Below are 21,264 nucleotides of genomic sequence, written 5' to 3'. Positions count from 1 at the left end.
GGGTGCTGTCTGTGTGGAGTCTGCATGTTCCTCCAGTGCTCCCCTGGGTTTCCTCCAGGCGCTCCAGTTTCCCCCCACAGGCCAGCGAGTTGATTGCCGGCGAGTTCGTTGGCTTCTGGGAGAACTGGCCCTGGCCCTGGTGTGAGTGTGTCGTACAAGCACGTTGCACAGGAAGGCAAGACTCCAGGGAGGGCAGGGTAATGGGACCAGTACCCAATCTGCCAGCTGGCAGATTTTCCTAGACTGGGTTTCTTCAGTCAAGAAGAATCTTGCGAGTTCAATCTTCACACGTCCCTTGATGCCTGTGTTTATTTAAGAAGGAGACAGAGAAACTGGTCACTTCCAAACGCACAGAAGATACTGATTTTAAATGCAAAATCCCCCGCCGCCCCCCCACCCGGGCAAACAGAGGAACACAATTACAGAACTGTTCCTCTCGCACCAGCGGCACAGCGCTTGAACTCGGCAGACGGGGTCACTGGAGGTCAAAGTCACTGTGTGTGGTCACGTGATCACCAGAAATACAAGGTGCTATATCTCGGGAACGAGAGCAGCACAAAAACTCCTTTCAACGGCACAAACCGGAGGTGGGTTTCATCGTTTGTGCTGTCTGTAGGGGGGGGCAACTTCTCAGAGCTGGAAAAGCTGTGCTGTGCGGAGATGGTTCTGGCAGTCGGGCGAAGGAAAGAAGTAGGTCAGTGAGACAATAACTGAGCTGTCCACCGGGGGGGGAGGCTGTCTGGTCATTAATTACTGTATTCCCTTCTCTGCAGTGCTTGTCTTCTGCAATTCCTCACCCTGGGGACTGAAAAACTAGGCCACTCAAAGGCCAGAGGCCAGCCTGCTGCACTGTGATTGGTCACTCCAGGACCTGTGATGTCACACCTACCCTTCCCCAGTGCACACAGGTGTAACAGAAACTATCTGGCATGAGGTTGTCTTTCTGCTAACTGGATTGAAAAACCCCTCTCTGGCTTAATCTCAACAGGGGTCCGTTCTAAACTGGGTGAAGCTGTGTGCCTGCTCTGTGCCTGCTGAGGAGCAGAGACAGACACCTTCTGTGTGCAGTGCTGGCAGAGAGAGTTCGTGACCTTTTGGAGCACCTAGGAGTAGACACCGACAGTAACCTGTGCTGGATTCCTCACGTTGAGAGTGTTTGCTCCAAAGGTCAGCAGCGCTTATAGTTCCTGCGAAGACTAAGAGTGTTTGGGGTTCGACAGGAAGTAAGGCTACTCTTTTACCATGCTGTAATCGAGAGCATTATCAGATACGGTATTACAGTGTGGTTTGGTAATCTATCAGTTCATTTAAAATCACAAATTACCCGTCTCATCCAGACAGCTTTGAAGGCCATGGGAGTTAAACAGCAACCTTCACTGGGGACAATCTTTGAAAAATCCATAATCAAACAGGCAGGAAAAATTATATCAGATCCTTCCCAAATCCTCAACTATGAATATCAACTTCTTCCTTCTGGCAAACGTTTTAGGGTTCCCAAATATAAGTCAAACAGATACAAACATTCCTTTGTTCCACTATCCATTAAAGCTGTCAACACAAATGTCAAGGATAAACACAATTTTGACTCTTACAACCCACTTGAGTGCAATATGTTTTGTGATGTATCATAAATGTTACATGTTGTTATGTGTTATACTGTACATGTGCAATAGAATGATGTGCAAAGTTTTTCTTATTTCTTGTAATAGTATAATGTGCAATGTTTTTCGTTAAATGTACAGGAGTGCTGTGTGTCCATAAAGCATTTCCCTCAGGGGACAATAAAATCTTATCACCTGGAAAGAGGAGAACAAGCTGTGTTACAAATACGACTGTATTATTTGCAACAACCACTTATCCAGTCCTATGTTCTCATGAACTGCTCCAGTGTTCTTCAGTGATGAGGACAGTCGTGTTCTCACGAACATACTTGTGTTCTTCAGTGATGAGGACAGTCCTGTGTTCTCATGAATATACTCATGTTCTTCAGTGATGAGGACAGTCCTGTGTTCTCATGAATAGACTTGTGTTCTTCAGTGATGTGGACAGTCTTGTGTTCTCATGAACTGCTCCAGTGTTGTTCAGTGATGACGACAGTCTTGTGTTCTCATGAACAGCTCCAGTGTTCTTCAGTAATACAGTAAAGCTGAGCCTTCTGTGCCTGTCAGTGTGAGAAAGAAGGCCCCCTCCAAACCGTGAGAAGAGAGAAGACAAAAGACAAATGAGAGAAACAGAAGTGGTTACAATACGAGACACTGTTAATGCCACTGTGGTGATCAGGATGTGGCGAAACGACATGTCTGCATTGTGAAAATGTGTGGAGTATCGCAATAGTTACCTCTTCCTCAGTGCTGCAGAGTCCCCCAGTCACCATTGGACCCCTCGACACCAGGCCTGCGTCTCCCTGGAGCCACGTGCTCAAGATCACACTTCTCCTGGACACCTGGACCACTGACTGGCCGGTCAACACCCGCGCTGGCTGGGCTAAACCCTGCTTCCACAGGGTTCCTTTCTGTCCACAATATTAGGAACCTTGTGCATGTTTGGTTCACTGCTCCTGGGAGAGAGGGTGCAGGGACAGCAGGACAGGGGCTCCTGGGAGAGGGGGTGCAGGGACTGCGGGACAGGGGCTCCTGGGAGGGGGGGCGCAGGGACTATAGGACAGGGGCTCCTGGGAGGGGGGGCGCAGGGACTGTAGGAATGCAAGGGCCTTTTAAATGAACAGAAAACACACACTGTTTTCACCTTTTTTTAAAAAATATTTTAATGCACCATTAATAAAGGGTTGAACGCATTAATACAAGAGAAAAAAAAATAAAATTAAAACGAAAAAAACAATGGAAACTTATGTACACTTTTGAAGTAGGAAAGAACAGAACGTATTTACAGAGCAATAACGCGTGTTTCTACAAGAAACAGCCACATCTACAATATGTACAGCTCGTCTGCTTCCTTTGCACTGAAAAGCTCCTTTTGAATTTTTAAATATTTTACAAGTATGAACACAGGACAGAATCAATGCTGACAGCCCGACTCCCCCCACCCTCCCACCCCCGGACCCCTGGCCTGACTGTCCATTGCTCAGGCGGGCCAGATCCCCATGCTATGAGGGGGAGAGCTCTGTCAGTACCCCTCACATGGTGCAGAGCCTGACCCGGTCCGAACAAGGTCGCTGTTAGCCCACCTCCCCCCCGTCAATTCGGACGAGTGGAAGTATGGCTGCCCACTTCAGCGAAACCCCTAAAGGGGTCAGGAAGTTCCCCTCGAACAGCCACCACCACCCCCACCCTCTCTCTCCCAGACCCCGCCGCCCAGCTTGTGAACAGTGTGTCCTTAACCACACCGACTGCCACCCATGCAAGGGGACCGCCGCCGCCGGGGGGGCCTTCCTATCCCATCCTGCCTTGCAGGAAAGCAGCTAACCCACTGGTCCCCTCTGAGAACAGACACGCCCTCATACCCTAGCGTGACCTCTGACCTTCAGGGGCCCAGACCCCATCAACCCTTTAACACTTCCAAAGGTAATCGGAGAGAACATTTCACTTGAAGTGGTGATTTGGGCAAGGGGGGGTCAGGGGTTCTGGTGATCTCTGCCCGCTCTGCGCTGCAGGCCCAGGGACCAGCTGCGCCCCGCTGACCCAGTGGCCAAGCCAGGCCTGTAAATGGATCTGAGCCAGAGGCAGTGGCAGGCAGACGGAGACAGGACCAAGGGGACTTTCTGTCAGGGTAACTTTGCCCTGGCAGACACAGGACTGACACTGTGCGCTTTGAGCACGTCGCTGGATCTGAAGATGACTGAGGCTCGTGCGGGCTGGCCACCGATCTTCGGGACACATTGGCGAGCTCGCCGAGAGGCAGGCACCTGCCATTACAACCACTACGGTATAAAACGGTCTTTTGGTCAGGGAGTGGATAGCCAGGACTGGAAGCTGAGGCTATCCTGTACTCTCAAACAAGGTGTCAAGCAAGGCAAAGGATCTCTGAAGCAGTGACCCTCCCGAGACGAGGGTGTATAAGGAGCCCAGGCTTCACCTCTGTGACTGAGGCACTGCACCTGAGACCAGACCAGTGCACTCGACAGCCGACTCAGCCGATGTGGCCAAGAGCTCGGGCAAAAAAGCCCTCCGTGACCAGGAGTAAGGAGCATCATCCCAGTGGGAGATTCCTGACTGTGGGACCGAGAATTCAGGATTAGGGTCTCCAACCCTGGTGCTGGGGAGCCCCAGGACCAGCTGGGTGTATAATTCACCTCTGAAGGCTCCATCACAACCACTGTCATCAGTCAAACAGGAGGTGCCAAGTGAAGCAATTTAAAGATCATGTGGGACCGCAGGCCCTTCTGAATCGAATAGATCGCTCGTTTAATTCATCAGGAATGCACAGGCGCACCTGACCTTAAGTAAAAGCTGAGTAACTGGAATAAGGCTCTCAAGAACCTGGGCTGGAGATCCCCAGTTTAGATTTCAATGGAATTAATGTTGTAACACAGCAAAGCAAAGAAGCAACAGCCAGCTTGATACAGCGCTGCCCCCTGGCGTGCAATGTAAGAACTGCAGGCACGATTCTGGCTCTATAATTCACCTGTACAGGGAAGTTAAGCCCAATTCAAAAATGAGACTTTGAATGATCATATAGGCATGACGTTTTTGTGTTCCCCCTAAAAATGTTTTATATAGGGCGATAAAGTGCTAAGAGTTTTCATTCCTGAAACTGAGCGGCTAGGCTCTGAAATTTTAAGTAAGTGCTGTTGGCAAGAATCAAGGGAAACTGTTATTTTCTCCAAACTCCAGTATGGGCAGGCTCTCTCTTCAGACCCTTCACCAGCTGTTCTCAGAGTGCGGGAGACACCCCTCCCCCACCCCTACACCTTTCAGCTCCATGCTTTTATAGAGTGGCCTCTTTAAACACTGCGCAGGGGCCTGTGGGACACTCGGGGGCAAGCAAGCTGTCTGTCTGAACTCTGATCGGACACTTCTGTACAGCGCTGAGCTTGTGCGCCTGTGTAACGCCACTCACAGTCCTTCATTGAGGAAATCAGGGGCGGCTCGGCCTAGAGCCTAACAGCCCTCAAGCCTTCATGCTTCTGTAAAAGACCTACGTACTTTGCAGGAGAATCTGGCCCAGCTTTCCTATGGAGAATGAATGACTGCCCTTCAGGGGTATGTGGACCGTGGTTCCAGGCTCCCATGGTCATGTGAGCCAGGCGTGAGGGGAGTCAGCGTCCCAAACGCCAGGCGTGAGGGGAGTCAGCATTCCCGAGTGCCAGGCGTGAGGGGAGTCAGTGTTGTTAGTTCTGGGAGACATGGTTTACAGCAGGTGCACCCTAAAATACAGCACTCCCCTGAGGGGTGGGTGTCAGCACGTGGGTACTGGAACAGTATTCTGGGGTACAGCGTGTGGGTACTGGAACTGTATTTTGGGATACAGAGTGGCCACTGGAGCTGTATTGTGAAGTACAACTCATGGGTCCTGGAGCTGTAGTGGGGGGTACAGTGTGTGTAGTGGAGTGGTATTTTGGGGTGCAGCGTGTGGGTACCAGAGATGTATGTTGAGGCATAGCACTTGGGTATTGGAGTTGTATTTTGGAGTGCAGATCGTGGATACTTCAGCTGTATTTTGGGGTACAGCATGGGGTACTGGAGCTGTATTTTCGGGTGCAGATCATGGGTACTGAAGTTGTATTGGGGGTACAATGTGTGGGTATCAGAACTGTATTTTAGGGTACAGAGTGGGGGTACCAAAACTGTATTGTGGGGTAAGGCATCTGGGAACTGGAGCTGTATTTTGGGACACAGCATTTGTGTTTTGGAGCTGTATTTTGGAGTGCAGATTGTGGATACTTGAGCTGTATTTTGGGGCACAGCATTCGTGTACCGGAGCTGTATTTTGGGGTACAGCATGTGTGTACCGGAGCTGTATTTTGGGGTGTGGATCATGTGTACTGGAGTTGTATTGGGGGTACAATGTGTGGGTACCGGAACTGTATTTTAAGGTACAATGTGAATACTGGAGCTGTATTTTGGGGAACAGCATCTAGGAACTGGGGCTGTATTTTGGGGAACAGCATGTGGGCATTGGAAGGGTATTTTAGGGCACAGCACGTAGATATTGGAGCTGTATTTTGGGGCAGGGCATGTGGGGCCTGGAGTTGTACGGCTGAGAACAGCTCGTGGGTCCTGGAGGTGTCTTGCAGGGTGAAGATCGCAGGGAAGAGGACTGAAACTGGGGGCGCAGCACGAACGGGACATGAGTTGCGGTGCGGCCCCTCTAGTTGAGCGTGCCCCGGCAGTTCTCCGTCCCGCACAGACAGGGGATTTTGTTCTCCTCGATGGGGAACTTGTAGTCGTAGGTGATCTCCTCGTTGATGCCAATGGGCTGCTTGGAGTAGATGACAATCTTCTTCTGCGACTCCAGCGTGATCACCTTCGCATAGCAGTTTGGCTGCAAGGAGAAAGGAGGGAGAGGGGGTGTGAGGGGCGAGGGATCCCAGTTCCATACACCGGATATCGGGGCGACTGGGTACAGTGGCTAAGGATCTGGACTCCTGACCAGACGGTTGTGGGTTCACTTCCCAGGCAAGCACATTGCAACTCAGTAAAATATAAATCAACGAGTTATACTAATTAAAAAACTTGTCTCAGCACAGGTACTGGTATGGACACACTGTGTGTCGGTATCCCAGGGTGCAGCAGCTGTCAGTGAAGTGTGTCGGTATCCCAGGGTGCAGCAGTGGTCAGTGAAGGGCGTCGGTACCCCAGTGTGCAGCAGTGGTCAGTGAAGGGCGTCAGTATCTCAGTGTGCAGCAGTGGTCAGTGAAGGGCGTCAGTATCTCAGTGTGCAGCAGTGGTCAGTGAAGGGCATCAGTATCTCAGTGTGCAGCAGTGGTCAGTGAAGGGCGTCAGTATCTCAGTGTGCAGCAGTGGTCAGTGAAGGGCGTCGGTATCCCAGGGTGCAGCAGTGGTCAGTGAAGGGCGTCAGTACCCCAGTGTGCAGCAGTGGTCAGTGAAGGGCGTCAGTACCTCAGTGTGCAGCAGTGGTCAGTGAAGGGCGTCAGTACCTCAGTGTGCAGCAGTGGTCAGTGAAGGGCGTCAGTATCTCAGTGTGCAGCAGTGGTCAGTGAAGGGTGTCGGTATCCCAGGGTGCAGCAGTGGTCAGTGAAGGGCGTCAGTACCTCAGTGTGCAGCAGTGGTCAGTGAAGGGCGTCAGTACCCCAGTGTGCAGCAGTGGTCAGTGAAGGGCGTCAGTACCCCAGAGTGCAGCAGTGGTCAGTGAAGGGCGTCAGTACCTCAGTGTGCAGCAGTGGTCAGTGAAGGGTGTCGGTACCCCAGTGTGCAGCAGTGGTCAGTGAAGGGCGTCAGTATCTCAGTGTGCAGCAGTGGTCAGTGAAGTGTGTCAGTACCCCAGTGTGCAGCAGTGGTCAGTGAAGGGCGTCAGTACCCCAGTGTGCAGCAGTGGTCAGTGAAGGGCGTCAGTACCCCAGTGTGCAGCAGTGGTCAGTGAAGGGCGTCAGTACCTCAGTGTGCAGCAGTGGTCAGTGAAGGGCGTCAGTATCTCAGTGTGCAGCAGTGGTCAGTGAAGGGCGTCAGTATCTCAGTGTGCAGCAGTGGTCAGTGAAGGGCGTCGGTACCTCAGTGTGCAGCAGTGGTCAGTGAAGGGCGTCGGTACCCCAGAGTGCAGCAGTGGTCAGTGAAGGGCGTCGGTACCCCAGAGTGCAGCAGTGGTCAGTGAAGGGTGTCGGTACCCCAGAGTGCAGCAGTGGTCAGTGAAGGGCGTCGGTACCTCAGTGTGCAGCAGTGGTCAGTGAAGGGCGTCAGTACCCCAGTGTGCAGCAGTGGTCAGTGAAGGGCGTCAGGCCGTGCGTACTCACCGTGCAGCAGTGGTTGATGAACCGGGCCAGGTTGCCACACTTGGTGGCGTCGATGATGGTATCGTGGTCGACTCTGAACAGGTAGCTGCTCCCGATGCCCTCCTGGGCGTAACGCTTCTCCCGCATGTCCGCCACCACCTGCCACAACACGCCCACATCAGTCACAGCACAGCACGGGCACCCCGGCGTCCTGGCCAGATTTCCCCCTGGCCTTTACCAATCATGGCCTCCTGATAACCCCCGTCTCTCAACTGGCTTCATCACTCTGCTCTCCTCCCCACTGAGAGCTGGCATGAGCAGACTAGCGCATTGTCCAGGTGGGGTCGCACACTGGTGCAATCCCATCATCCCCAGTAACCACCTGACACAGCACCAGGCTGCCCAGGGGCCACAGCAGCCCGGTCCTAACGAACGATCGCCACTCTTGTTTCCCGAGCAGGAATGCCTGCTGGAGTCTCCAGAGGGTGATGCTACGAGGGCAGGTGTCGGAGAAACCAGGGAACCCCCATCTTACCTGGCGGATGTTCTGGCCCACATACTCGATCACCATCTCGTCAGCCGCAATGGGCTCCATGGCAAACAGCCCCCACTCGTGAATCCGACTGCGGCCGAATCGCAGCTTCTTCTTACGGAACTGAGAGGGAAGAGCAAACACACAGAGGGGTCAATACAGCACACTGCCACTGCACAGAGAGAGAGAAAGGATCAATACAGCACACTGCCACTGTACAGAGAGAGAGAGGATCAATACAGCACACTGACACTGCATAGAGAGAGAGAGGGGTCAATACAGCACACTGCCACTGCACAGAGAGAGAGAGGATCAATACAGCACACAGCCACTGTACAGAGAGAGAGAGGGGTCAATACAACACACTGCCACTATACAGAGAGAGAGGATCAATACAGCATGCAGCCACTGTACAGAGAGAGAGGGGTCAATACAGCACACTGCCACTGCACAGAGAGAGAGGGGTCAATACAGCACAATGCCACTGTACAGAGAGAGAGGATCAATACAGCACACTGCCACTGCACAGAGAGAGAGAGAGGATCAATACAGCACACAGCCACTGTACAGAGAGAGAGAGGGGTCAATACAACACACTGCCACTGTACAGAGAGAGAGGATCAATACAGCACGCAGCCACTGTACAGAGAGAGAGGGGTCAATACAGCACACTGCCACTGCACAGAGAGAGAGGGGTCAATACAGCACAATGCCACTGTACAGAGAGAGAGGATCAATACAGCACACTGCTACTGCACAGAGAGAGAGAGGGGTCAATACAGCACACTGCCACTGCACAGAGAGAGAGAGGGGTCAATACAGCACACTGCCACTGCACAGAGAGGATCAATACAGCACACTGCCACTGCACAGAGAGAAAGAGGGGTCAATACAGCACACAGCCACTGTACAGAGAGAGAGAGGATCAATACAGCACACTCCCACTGCACAGAGAGAGAGGGGTCAATACAGCACACTCCCACTGCACAGAGAGAGAGGATCAATACAGCACACAGCCACTGTACAGAGAGAGAGAGGGGTCAATACAGCACACAGCCACTGTACAGAGAGAGAGAGAGGATCAATACAGCACACAGCCACTGCACAGAGAGAGAGAGGGGTCAATACAGCACACTCCCACTGCACAGAGAGAGAGGATCAATACAGCACACTGCCACTGCACAGAGAGAGAGGATCAATACAGCACACTGCCACTGTACAGAGAGAGGGGTCAATACAGCACACTGCCACTGTACAGAGAGAGAGGATCAATACAGCACACTGCCACTGTACAGAGAGAGAGGATCAATACAGCACACTGCCACTGTACAGAGAGAGGGGTCAATACAGCACACTGCCACTGCACAGAGAGAGAGGATCAATACAGCACACTGCCACTGTAAAGAGAGAGGGGTCAATACAGCACACTGCCACTGCACAGAGAGAGAGAGGATCAATACAGCACACTGCCACTGTATAGAGAGAGAGGGGTCAATACAGCACACTGCCACTGCACAGAGAGAGGGGTCAATACAGCACACTGCCACTGCACAGAGAGAAAGAGGGGTCAATACAGCACACTGCCACTGTACAGAGAGAGAGAGGGGTCAATACAACACACTGCCACTGTACAGAGAGAGAGGATCAATACAGCACGCAGCCACTGTACAGAGAGAGAGAGGGGACACAGATAGTCTGAGTCTGAAGGCTGAAGGAACTGAGTCTCTAGTCTGAACTAAAGGATAAAAACTGAATCTCTTCAGTCTTGAACAGACAAGACTACAAGACAGCTCAGAAAAACAGCAGACCTTCCAAGATTTGGATCCTGTGTCTACACTGAATCCTGGGTTGGATCCCGTGTCTCTTTTCCATTTTCTCTATAGATGACCTTGCCTCAACCCCCAAGGGTGTGAATAACACAAGAGTTATGTTATGGGGGGGAACCTCTTGCGCCCTCAGTAACAAAGCTCCAGTCTCCGAAAGGCCCGACTCCCCCGACTCCCCCGACGACACACCGTTCAGCTCTCCGGACTCACCTTGAGCTGGTTCAGCTTGAGCAGGTCGCTGTCCATCACGGCCTGTGTCCCGATGGCGCTCAGCAGCCTCCTCTGCTCCGAGCGGCGCTCCGACAGCACGCGGTTCGTACCCTGGCCACAGCGGGAGAGACACGCCGTGAGGGCCTGCTGGACACTCGACACAGCTCTGAGACCCCCTTACCGACCCTGTCCCCCAGCTCCCGCTGACACAGCCCCGCACTCCCGTCTCCCACTGACGTGACCCTGCCCGCGCTCCCATCTCCCACTGCTGGCTCCTTGCTCCCACTGACACACACCCCCACACTCCCGTCTCCCGCTGACACCCCCCCGTCTTCTGTCTCCTGCTGACAACCCCCCACACTCCCGTCTTCCACTAACAACCCCCTGCTTGCTCCCGTCTCCCACTGACACACACCCCTGCGCCCCCGTCTCCCACTGACACATCCCCACACTCTCTCCCGTCTCCCACTGACACATCCACCGTCTCCCGTCTCCCACTGACACCCCCCCCACTCTCCCGTCTCCCACTGACACATCCCCAAACTCCCCCATCTCCAACTGACACCCTCCACCATGCTCCCATCTCCCACTGACACCCCCCAGCTCGCTCGCGTCTCCCTCTGACACCCCACACACTCCCTTCTCCCCCTGACACCCCCCCACACTACCGTTGACACACCCCCCTCTGCACTCCCATTGACACCCCCCGCGCTCGTCTCCCGCTGACACCCCCCCACACTCCCGTCTCCCACTGACACCCCCCAGCGCTCCCGTCTCCCACTGACACCCCCCCCCACACTCCCATCTCCCACTGACACAGCCCCGCGATCCCGTCTCCCACTGACACACCCGACTGCTCACTCCCATCTCCCACTGACATACCTCCCGTCTTCCGTCTCCCACTGACACCCCCCACACTCCCGTCTCCCACTGACACCCCCCCCACACTCCCGTCTCCCACTGACACCCCCCACCGTCTTCCGTCTCCCACCGACACCCCCCCCCACACTCCCGTCTCCCACTGACACAGCCACGCGATCACGTCTCCCACTGACACACCCGACTGCTCACTCCCATCTCCCACTGACATACCTCCCGTCTTCCGTCTCCCACTGACACCCCCCACACTCCCGTCTCCCACTGACACCCCCCACACTCCCGTCTCCCACTGACACCCCCCACCGTCTTCCGTCTCCCACCGACACCCCCCCCACACTCCCGTCTCCCACTGACACCCCCCCCACACTCCCGTCTCCCACTGACACCCCCCTGCGCTCCCGTCTCCCACTGACACACCCCCCTGCGTTCCCATCTTCCACTGACACCCTCCACAGCGCTCGCGTCTCCCACTGACACCCCTCCACACTCCCATTGACCCCCCCCCACACTTCCGTTTCCTGCTGACCCCCCCACACTCCAGTCTCCCGCTGACACCCCCCCGCGCTCCAGTCTCCCGCTGACACCCCCCCGGCTCCAGTCTCCCGCTGACACCCCCCCCGGCTCCAGTCTCCCACCGACACACCCCCACACTCCTATCTTCCACTGACACCCCACTGCACTCCCATCTCCGCCTGACACACCCCTCCGCTCGCTCCCGCCATCCACTGACACACCCCCACACTCCCGCCATCCACTGACATACCCCCACACTCCCGTCTCTCTCTGACACACCCCCACACTCCCGCCTCCCAGTGACACACCCCCACACTCCCGTCTCTCTCTGACACACCCCCACACTCCCGTCTCTCTCTGACACACCCCCACACTCCCGCCTCCCAGTGACACACCCCCACACTCCCGCCTCCCACTGACACCCCCCCACACTCCCGCCTCCCACTGACACCCCCCCACACTCCCGTCTCTCTCTGACACACCCCCACACTCCCGCCTCCCACTGACACCCCCCCACACTCCCGTCTCCCACTGACACACCCCCACACTCCCGTCTCTCTCTGACACACCCCCACACTCCCGCCTCCCACTGACACCCCCCCACACTCCCGCCTCCCACTGACACCCCCCCACACTCCCGTCTCTCTCTGACACACCCCCACACTCCTGTCTCTCACTGACACACCCCCACACTCCCGTCTCCCACTGACACACCCCCACACTCCCGCCTCCCACTGACACACCCCCACACTCCCGCCTCCCAGTGACACACCCCCACACTCCTGTCTCTCTCTGACACACCCCCACACTCCCGCCATCCACTGACACACCCCCACACTCCCGCCATCCACTGACACACCCCCACACTCCCGCCTCCCAGTGACACACCCCCACACTCCCGTCTCCCACTGACACACCCCCACACTCCCGCCTCCCACTGACACACACCCCCCCGCTCGCTCCTATCGCTCCCCTCCTGTCAGCGAGGCGTGCCCCGGCGCAGCTCGGCCCGCTCACCTGGCTGTCGTACTCCAGCTCGCGGGCCGTGACGGGGTAGATGTTGAGATAGACGTCCTTCTCCTTCTTGCTGATGGAGTAGTAGCCCTCGCTCCGCGCGCAGCCCGTCTTGTGCTCGCGCAGCTGCCCGTCCTGCGACCTCTTCTTCCGCCGCGGGTTCGGGATGTTGGTGAGTGAGGAGGTCGTCAAGGTCAATGCCGACAGGGGCGGCTCACGGCAAACGGACAGCGGTGCTGACGGGCATGGATGGATTAGGGGGTTTACCGGGCTCTATTTTGACGGATTTTGGTGCTCTGCAAGTCTGGGGCTCAGCGGATCGTAGGGGCTCTGCGAGTCTGGGGCTCTGTGGATCGTAGGGGCTCTGCGAGTCTGGGGCTCTGCGGATCGTAGGGGCTCTGCGAGTCTGGGGCTCTGTGGATCGTAGGGGCTCTGCGAGTCTGGGGCTCTGCGGATCGTAGGGGCTCTGCGGATCGTAGGGGCTCTGCGTGTCTGGGGCCCTGTGGATCGTAGGGGCTCTGCGTGTCTGGGGCTCTGAGTGTCTGGGGCTCTGTGGATCGTAGGGGCTCTGTGGATCGTAGGGGCTCTGTGGATCGTAGGGGCTCCACGAGTCTGGGGCTCTGTGGATCGTAGGGGCTCTGCGTGCCTGGGGCTCTGCGTGCCTGGGGCTCTGTGGATCGTAGGGGCTCTGCTAATGTGGAGCCCTGCGTGTCTGGGGCTCAGCCGGCCACCGTCCCGCAGCAGTAAAGGATATTGGTGTGGTGGACCCAGTGCGTGTCGTTCAGCCAGTCCGTGCTGTGGTCCTCCTGCAGCAGCCGCTCGTAGGTCATCTTGAGGAAGCGCATGTCCTCCACGTCCAGCCCCGAGTTCCAGATGTCGTACAGGATGGTCATCTGCTCGAACTCGCTGCGCTGCTCGTACTGCAGGGCGGGGGGCGCCAGCGGGCCGCTGGGCGTGACCGTTTGCTGCAGGAAGAGCCGCTCGCTCTTCCTCAGCTCCTCGCCCGCCCGCTCGCGCCGCCGCTCGCCCCCCTCCTCCTCCTCCTCCTCGTCCGAGTTCACCTCTCCCGGCTCCAGGTCCTCCACGTCCACATCCTCCTCCTGCTCCGGGGACACCCGGGGAGGTAGAGGAAGAAGTGGGGAGGAAGAGGAGGAGGAGGAAGAGAGGGGAGAGGAAGAAGAGGAGGAGGTGGAGGGAGGGGGGAAGGAAGTAGAGAGTAGAGAAGGGGGAGGAGGAGGGAGGGAGGAAGAGGAGGAGAGAGGTTAGCACAAACAGCACTGAGCCCCCCCACGGCGTCACACACTGACCTGCCCTCCCCAGGGACGGGCCGGACTCACCTCCGCCTGCCTCCTCTTCCTCTGCTTCCGGCTCTGTCGCTCCTTCTGCTTCTGCTGCTGCTCCTGCTTCTCTTTCCTCCGCTTCTTGCGGCCGCGGCTCCTGACCCGCCCCCTCTCCTCTTCCGGGGGCCCGCTGCCCCTGCGCCTGGCCGGGGGGGTCCCGGGGGTGAGGGCCGGGGCCGGGGCCGGGGCGGCGGAGGCCTGGGTGCGATCGCCGCCCTCCGCGTCCTCGAACGCGGCGACGGCGGCCAGCGGGGGCAGCAGGTCCAGCGGGTCGGCCCGGGCTGGGCCCGGCGCGCAGGGGGCCTCCCCGATCACCTCCTCGGGCGCCTCCAGCACCCCGGTGATGGGGTGGTGGTTGATGTCGGCGGGGGGCGGGGCTTCGGCTCTGGGGGCCTTCTTCTGGGCAGCGGCCGCGGCCACGAGGGGGGGCGGCGGCGGCGGGGCCAGGGGCTTGGAGTAGTTGTGCTCCAGCCACACGGCCAGCCCCTCGGGGTACGGGCTGGGGGGCGGCCCCTGCTCAGGCTGCTGCTGCTGCAGCTGCTGCTCTTCGGCCTCGTCCGACGTCTCCGTCTCCTCCGAGTCGGGGGCCTCCGGCTCCAGCTTGAGCGCCACGTCGGCCAGGACGGACAGGTCGGGGGGCGCGGAGGGCGGGGAGGAGGTGTGGGCCAGCTCCAAGAGACTGGACGCCCCCAGCTGCTCCCTCAGCCTCAGGCCCCGCGCCCCGTCTCCCGCCCCCCGCCCCTGCTCCTCCTCGTCCTCGTCCTCCGCGGCGGCGGGAGGCGGGAGGGGGGGCGCCGACAGGCTGACGCTGCGGGGCCGGCCCCGGGGGCGCCCGCGCAGCGAGGCGGGGGCGGCGGCCGGCTCCTCGGAGGGCGCCTTCACCAGCGACGCGTGGTCCAGCGGGAGGTTGTGCACCGTGCGGCAGACCTGGGGCGCCGGGCCGGCCGCGGGGGGCGATTTGGGGGAGTCCTTGCTGGAGCGGCGCGAGGGGGACTTGCTCTGGGCGGGGGGCGAGGGGGGAGGGGGCGCGGGCCGCTTCTGGTCGTCGGGCCGCAGCGAGCGCACGGGAGGAGGGACGGTGAGGACGGAGGCGTGGGGCGGCGGCTGCGGGCCGGGCAGCGGGGCGCCCCCTTCGCTCGGCTTGGTGGCGAAGGGCAGCAGGACGGGGGACGGCCGGTCCGGTCTGGGGGAGGGCGGCGAGGCCACTGTGGGCGGCGCGGGGGCCGTGAGGATGGACTCGGGGGGCTGCGGCTTGACGGGGGACAGGAGCAGGGAGGGGGAGGGCGAGGGGGACAGCGGGGGCAGGAGCAGGGGCCCAGGCGAGGGCGCGGGCGTGGGGCCCTCCTCCGCGGAGAAGGACACGGTCTTGCGGCGCTTCTTGAGGGGCGGCAGAAGCAGCACTGGGGAGGGCTCCTCTCGGCGGGACAGTGCGGAGGCGGCAGTGGCCGACTGGCCAGCAGGGGGCACGGCTGCTTCCGACTGCTGCTCCTCGCCTCTCGCTGAAGGACAGAAACATAATCGAGGGGGCGTCAGCGAACCCTGGCCACAGACTGACAGCAAAAGCCTGTCCTCTTTTCCTGCTTTCGTTTGCATTAGCTGTAGAACCATGGGCAAGAGGAGAGCGGAAGCCACGGCGATATTACAGGTTTTAATTTAGGTCTGCAAAACATCATCAAATCGCTTTGTATGCGGATAATATACTGTTGTTTCTATCAAATCCAGAAATGTCCTTTCTCCTAGAAGTTATTCAAGCATTTAGTGAGTTGTCTGGTTACAATGTCACTCACTTGCACGCTCACTCTCTTGGATTTGTGTTCTCACACAATCACTCCTTCGCATGCTCACTCTCTCAGACTTGTGCACTCACACAATCACTCCCTCGCACGCTCACTCTCTCAGACTTGTGCACTTGCACAATCACTCCCTCGTACGCTCACTCTCTAGGGCTTGTGCACTTGCACAATCACGTCTTCGCACGCTCACTCTCTCAGACTTGTGCACTCGCACAATCACTCCCTCGCACGCTCACTCTCTAGGGCTTGTGCACTCACACAATTACTCCCTCGCACGCTCACTCTCTACGGCTTGTGCACTCACACAATCACTCCCTCGCACGTTCTCTCTCAGACTTATGTGCTTGCACTATCACTCCTTCACACACACTCTCTCAGACTTATACACATGCAGATGGACTGGGAACTCGGAGAATGGTCTCACCTGTCTTGACCTCTCCCGTCTGGGGCACGTCTGGTGCGGCTGAGGCCCCACTGACTTTTGACCCATCTGGAATGGCGGCAGCAATAGCTGACGATGGAAAGAGACGCTCCTTCTCACTGAAAAAACACAAGGCAGGTGTTTTAGGAATTATCCTAAATTAGAAAAACATTAGAAAAACTGTTTCTCTGTCCAGCTACTTCGTCTACCTGTCCTTCTCTCTCTCCCTGTCCTCGGCAGAGCTGTCCATTGTAGACTCATCCATGGTGTCGACCGAGTCCTCCCCCTCGCTTACTCCCTCCTCCACTCTAGCCCCCTCCTCCTCCTCTTCTTCCTCATCCTCCTCGTCCTCAGAGGAAGAGGACGATGAACCCGAGCTGCTTTCCGAGTCGGAGGAGGAAGCACTCTCATCATCAGAGTCCACCTTCGAGGAGCCCTCACTGACAGCCTCATCTGCAGAGAGAGACGAGTAAACAGACTGACTGGACACTCCAGGACATTAACACTGCACTGAGAGAGAGGGGTTCATACAGACACACTGACTGACTGGACACTCCAGTCCATTAACACTGCACTGAGAGAGAGGGGTTCATACAGACACCCTGACTGACTGGACACTCCAGTACATTAACACTGCACTGAGAGAGAGGCGTTCATACAGACACACTGACTGACTGGACACTCCAGTACATTAACACTGCACCGAGAGAGAGGGCAAGGGGTTAATAGAGATAACCTCCTACAGTGCATGTAATACCGTCATCAATAATATATACGACCAAATCCCCTTTCACCACAGATTAATTTCTTGTTCTTGTCTATGTTATATTGCCCCCTGGGGATTATAAAAACACTCTCAGTCTAAAAAATTAACTTTCAGAAATAAAATAGGCGAAACCTACCTTCCGAGTCCTTGTCACTGTCGTCGTCATCATCGTCATCCTCCTGGTGTGATCAAAGCACAGAAGTGAATATTTCGTGGCCACTTAATTCCGTACAGTGCAACAGGAGCACAGGCTGGGGGAGGGGAGCCGTACCTTGTCTGAAGAGGAGCCCTCCGAAGTCTCCTCTCCTTCGCTGTCCAGGTCAAACGCTTTCCGCCTCTTCAGTCGCCCTTTCCTTCGGGCCCCGTCCCCGTCCCTTCCTGGGCCCGTCCCGGAGTCCGCGTGGCCCAGGAGACCCATCCCCTTGTCCCGGTACGAGTCTGAGGGAGAAGGCCGAGAGGGAGGCATTCACAAGGAGGATCTACAGCATCCACCCCCTGCCAAGCTCGGGCTGCGATCACCTGAAAGTGTGACGCAACCCATCGCCCTCTACGGCAGCGGATGGGACAAACAGCCCTTTCAAGCCCTGCACGCAGAGCTCTGAGAAGACCGCCCTCCGTGTGCAAGGCCAAAACAGGCCAATACTCACTGCTGGTCAAGGTACAGAAGAGCGCAATCAAATATTGGAAATACTGAGAAACAGGGACCAGCATTCCTGCCACCACAAGGCCCTGCCGAGCCCAGAGCTGAGCCCAGAGAAGAGCCCCCTCAGCCAGCTGGTCCTGAAGCTCTCCGACACCAACTCTAATCCCAGAATTCCCACACGTGTCAGAATCAGAACAGCTACTGTTCTGATTCTGAGGAAACTCAAACAGTGCTGCAGCCCAATATATGATCTCCTGACAGCCTGAGGAACAGACAGTGAGACTGTTTCTCAATAATACAGTGTGTGACCTCCTGTCACAGCCTAAGGAACAGACTAAATAAAAAAACTAAAGTTGTATGTGTTTTATGTGTTGTAGCAGGCATGGCTCGCTGGTCTAGGGGTATAATCCCTTGTGTGCTCTTTAGGCAGAGCGGTGGCGCTAAGGATCTGCACCCGTGGCTGGAAGGTTGCTGGTTCAAATCCTGCTGCCGGCAGAGTAATACTATATTCCGTTGGGCCTGAGCAAGGCCCTTAACCCCAACTGCTCCAGGGGTGCCGTATAAATGTCTGACCCTGCGCTCTGACCCCCAGCTTCTCTCCCTGTCTGTGTGTCTCATGGAGAGCAAGCTGGGGTCTGTGAAAAGACAAATTCCTAATGCAAGAAGTTGTATATTTCTTATATGTAGACATTTTATTGGCCAGTTAGATAAGATAAGATCACTTTGATTGTATATGACCAATAAAGTAATCTTATCTTATCTAACTGGCCAATAAAATGTCTACACTGTAAATGTCTGTTGTGGTTGTTGAGGTTACTTTCTATGCTTTAGCAAGACTGTAATTACACGTTGCACCAATGAAGCTTGTTTAATTTGAATTGGAGAGATGGGTTAATTACAGACACAACGACTTGACACTGAGAAGCTTTTCTCAGTTTATCTGGTGAAAAATTAAAACGACCCGTGACCCCTGCTAGTTTTCCCTTCATGAGTGCATCCCTGATTTCATTACACAGAATTATAATTATAATAAACACTTCTCTTCAAAAGGCACCTCAACTTCCACTTCATCTCCAGCACTGACACTGGAACAACCCCGACACCTCCAGCCTCGCCGTTGTGATTCAGCGCGCCCGGGCTGCCGAGACAGAACTTGACTGTTCTCGTTCCCGTGCCAATGACAGGCGGAGCGCTCGTACGAGGACAGACCGAGACCGTGGGCTCTGGTCCGAGACCACCGGGGATACGGAACTCAAGACGGGGAACCGTGCGCAACCCCGAGTTTGTCAGGGACCTGGGTGGGGGGGAACAGTGGTCAGGGCAGTAGCGTGTGTCACCCGACCCCACGGTTTTGGACTCCCTTTTGGCTCTGCTCCCTGTGTATCCCTCGGGGTTCCCCCCCTCCTGCTTGCGCCCCGGCTGCCGTCGACCCTGGCCCCCAGCCCGCGTCGTCCCAGGGGGACAGGAGTGCGAGAAGGGGCCGGCCTGACTCACCGTCGTCATCCTCGTCGGCTGGGGTCGAAGGCCGCGGCCTCTTCAGGTCTCCGGCCTCGGAGAGCTCCAGCGGTTCCTTCCTCTTCACCTGAGGACGGCACGGGGAGCGTTAGGCGCGGAGGTGCGGGGCGGACGTGGCGCTCGGGCCCGCGGGCCAGGCGCGGCTCGCGCGCGGTACCTTGAAGGACGGCAGCCTCAGCGCTCCCCTCAGAGAGAAGCCCTCCAGCCCGCCGCTCTTGGCCCAGTCGACCAGCGACAGCAGCGCCGCCTCGCGCGGCCGGCTCGCCTTCTCCTCCTTCTCCTTCTTCTCCTCCTCGCGCACCGGCGCCTTCACCACCGTCTGGAACGGCTGGGTAACGGACAGACAGACACGCCAGCGTGTTAGCCAGCTGCGCCCTGTGGCTCACTGCCCTGTCCACCGTCCCCGCACCCCGTCTCTCAGCCCCCATATCTCTGTCCCTGCAATGTGTCTCCGTTCCCTGTCTCTCAGCCCCCCATATCTCTGTCCCTGCGCCCCGTGTCTCCGTGCCCTGTCTCTCAGCCCCCCACATCTCTGTCCCTGCTCTCCGTGCCCTGTCTCTCAGCCCCCCATATCTCTGTCCCTGCTCTCCGTGCCCTGTCTCTCAGCCCCCCATATCTCTGTCCCTGCGCCCCGTGTCTCCCCGCCCTGTGTCTCCGTGCCTGCGCCCCATGTTTCTCAGTCTCCCACATCTCCGTTCTGTCCCTGCGCCCCGGTGTCTCCGTCCCTGCGCCCCATCTCTCAGCTCCCCATGTCTCCATGCCTGCGCCCCGTCTCTCAGCTCCCCATGTCTCCATGCCTGCGCCCCGTCTCTCAGGCCCCCCATGTCCCCATGCCTGCGCCTCGTCTCTCAGGCCCCCCAGGTCCCCATGCCTGCGCCCCGCTGCCAGGGCCGTACCTTGGCCTTGCGCTCCTTCCTCTCCCACCACTCGTCGAAGGTGCCGAAGGCGATGTTCTCGATCATCTTGCGGTTCAGGTCCCTCTGCATGATGTTCTTCATCTCCTGGATGAGGGCGGCCAGCACCAGGTCCACCGTGGCCTCGTGGGGGTGCCGCTGGGCCGGGGGGGGCGGCAGCGCGCTGAACCCGGGGTACGAGGACGTCGCCGAGGGCGACAGGGGGCCGTAGAGGTTCTGAGAGGGGTGGTAAGGGGGGAACTGTGGCGGCAGGCAGTGGGGCCACGAGTGCGGGTGGGGAGGGGGCAGGGAGTGTGGGTGGGGGGGCTCAGGGTATCCGTAAGGGAGCGGCGCGATGGGCGGGGGGCCGTAGCGGTGGTCCTGGTCGAAACGCGCCCCATCTTGGTCCATGTAGGCGTGGGGCGGGGGAGGGGGGAGGCTGTGGAGGTGGGGCGGCCCGTGAGAGGGGGGGTAGGCGCTGAAGTCGGGGTCTCGGATCTCAGTGGCCCCGCCCACCCTGCTGCCGGCCGCCCCGTTGCTGGTGCCTGCGTTGCCCTGGCAACCCCCCAGGCGCATCTGGTGCAGCCGGCTGAGCATCTGCGTCTGCATCTGGAAGGACATGGGGGCGCCGCCCGTGTACTGGCTCACCAGCTCCATGGAGCTGGCGTAGTCGTAGACGGAGTGGTGGGGGGGCGGCAGCGGAGGGTACTCGAGGTGGGACAGGGGTGGGGGCAGCCCGGGCGGGGGCTGCAGGCCGAACCCGGGGGGAGGTGGGGGCATGTGAGGGGGGAAGGAAGGCAGGGGAGGGGGCAGGACGGTGCTGAAGTGCTGCTGCTGCTGCTGCTGCGCGGCGTCTGAGCCGGCGGAGTCCGAGGGGTCGGAGGTCGGGGCCCCGCCGGGGACGGCCTGGGGAGCCTGGTCAGGGGCGGACGGCGGCCCCAGCTCCTCCTCTTCCTCGGAAATCTCCATGTCCTCGCCGGAGGATTGGGGAGAGGACTGTGGGACGGACAGAGAGGTTAGGCAGGCCTGGAGAGATGCGCTGTAAAACGACACACACACATACCGCGGCGCGC

The 21,264-nt window shown here is 57.8% G+C and overlaps 2 protein-coding genes across 2 annotated transcripts in view; one reads left to right on the top strand and one right to left on the bottom strand.

The window, feature by feature from the left end:
• LOC102689789 (butyrophilin subfamily 1 member A1-like) overlaps positions 1-21,264 on the top strand; it is a 402,034-nt gene that overhangs the window by 91,417 nt on the left and 289,353 nt on the right. The window lies entirely within an intron of this gene.
• setd1a (SET domain containing 1A, histone lysine methyltransferase) overlaps positions 2,747-21,264 on the bottom strand; it is a 28,185-nt gene continuing 9,667 nt past the window's right edge. The window contains exons 8-21 of the mRNA XM_069187999.1: positions 20,195-21,187; positions 19,456-19,626; positions 19,278-19,365; positions 17,412-17,578; positions 17,277-17,319; positions 16,584-16,827; positions 16,378-16,493; positions 14,158-15,659; positions 13,575-13,920; positions 12,824-12,996; positions 10,415-10,525; positions 8,382-8,501; positions 7,868-8,005; positions 2,747-6,441 (exon numbers count right to left, since the gene is read on the bottom strand). Of these exons, the coding sequence (XP_069044100.1) occupies positions 6,268-6,441; positions 7,868-8,005; positions 8,382-8,501; positions 10,415-10,525; positions 12,824-12,996; positions 13,575-13,920; positions 14,158-15,659; positions 16,378-16,493; positions 16,584-16,827; positions 17,277-17,319; positions 17,412-17,578; positions 19,278-19,365; positions 19,456-19,626; positions 20,195-21,187 (4,386 nt within the window). The 3' untranslated portion in view covers positions 2,747-6,267. The remainder of the gene's footprint in view (positions 6,442-7,867; positions 8,006-8,381; positions 8,502-10,414; positions 10,526-12,823; positions 12,997-13,574; positions 13,921-14,157; positions 15,660-16,377; positions 16,494-16,583; positions 16,828-17,276; positions 17,320-17,411; positions 17,579-19,277; positions 19,366-19,455; positions 19,627-20,194; positions 21,188-21,264) is intronic.

The sequence above is a fragment of the Lepisosteus oculatus genome, chromosome 4 (genome assembly GCF_040954835.1).
Source record: "Lepisosteus oculatus isolate fLepOcu1 chromosome 4, fLepOcu1.hap2, whole genome shotgun sequence".
NCBI classification, from domain to species: domain Eukaryota; kingdom Metazoa; phylum Chordata; class Actinopteri; order Semionotiformes; family Lepisosteidae; genus Lepisosteus; species Lepisosteus oculatus.
The sequence above is the reverse complement of the archived record's forward strand: the minus strand, read 5'-3'. Positions and strand labels throughout refer to the sequence as shown.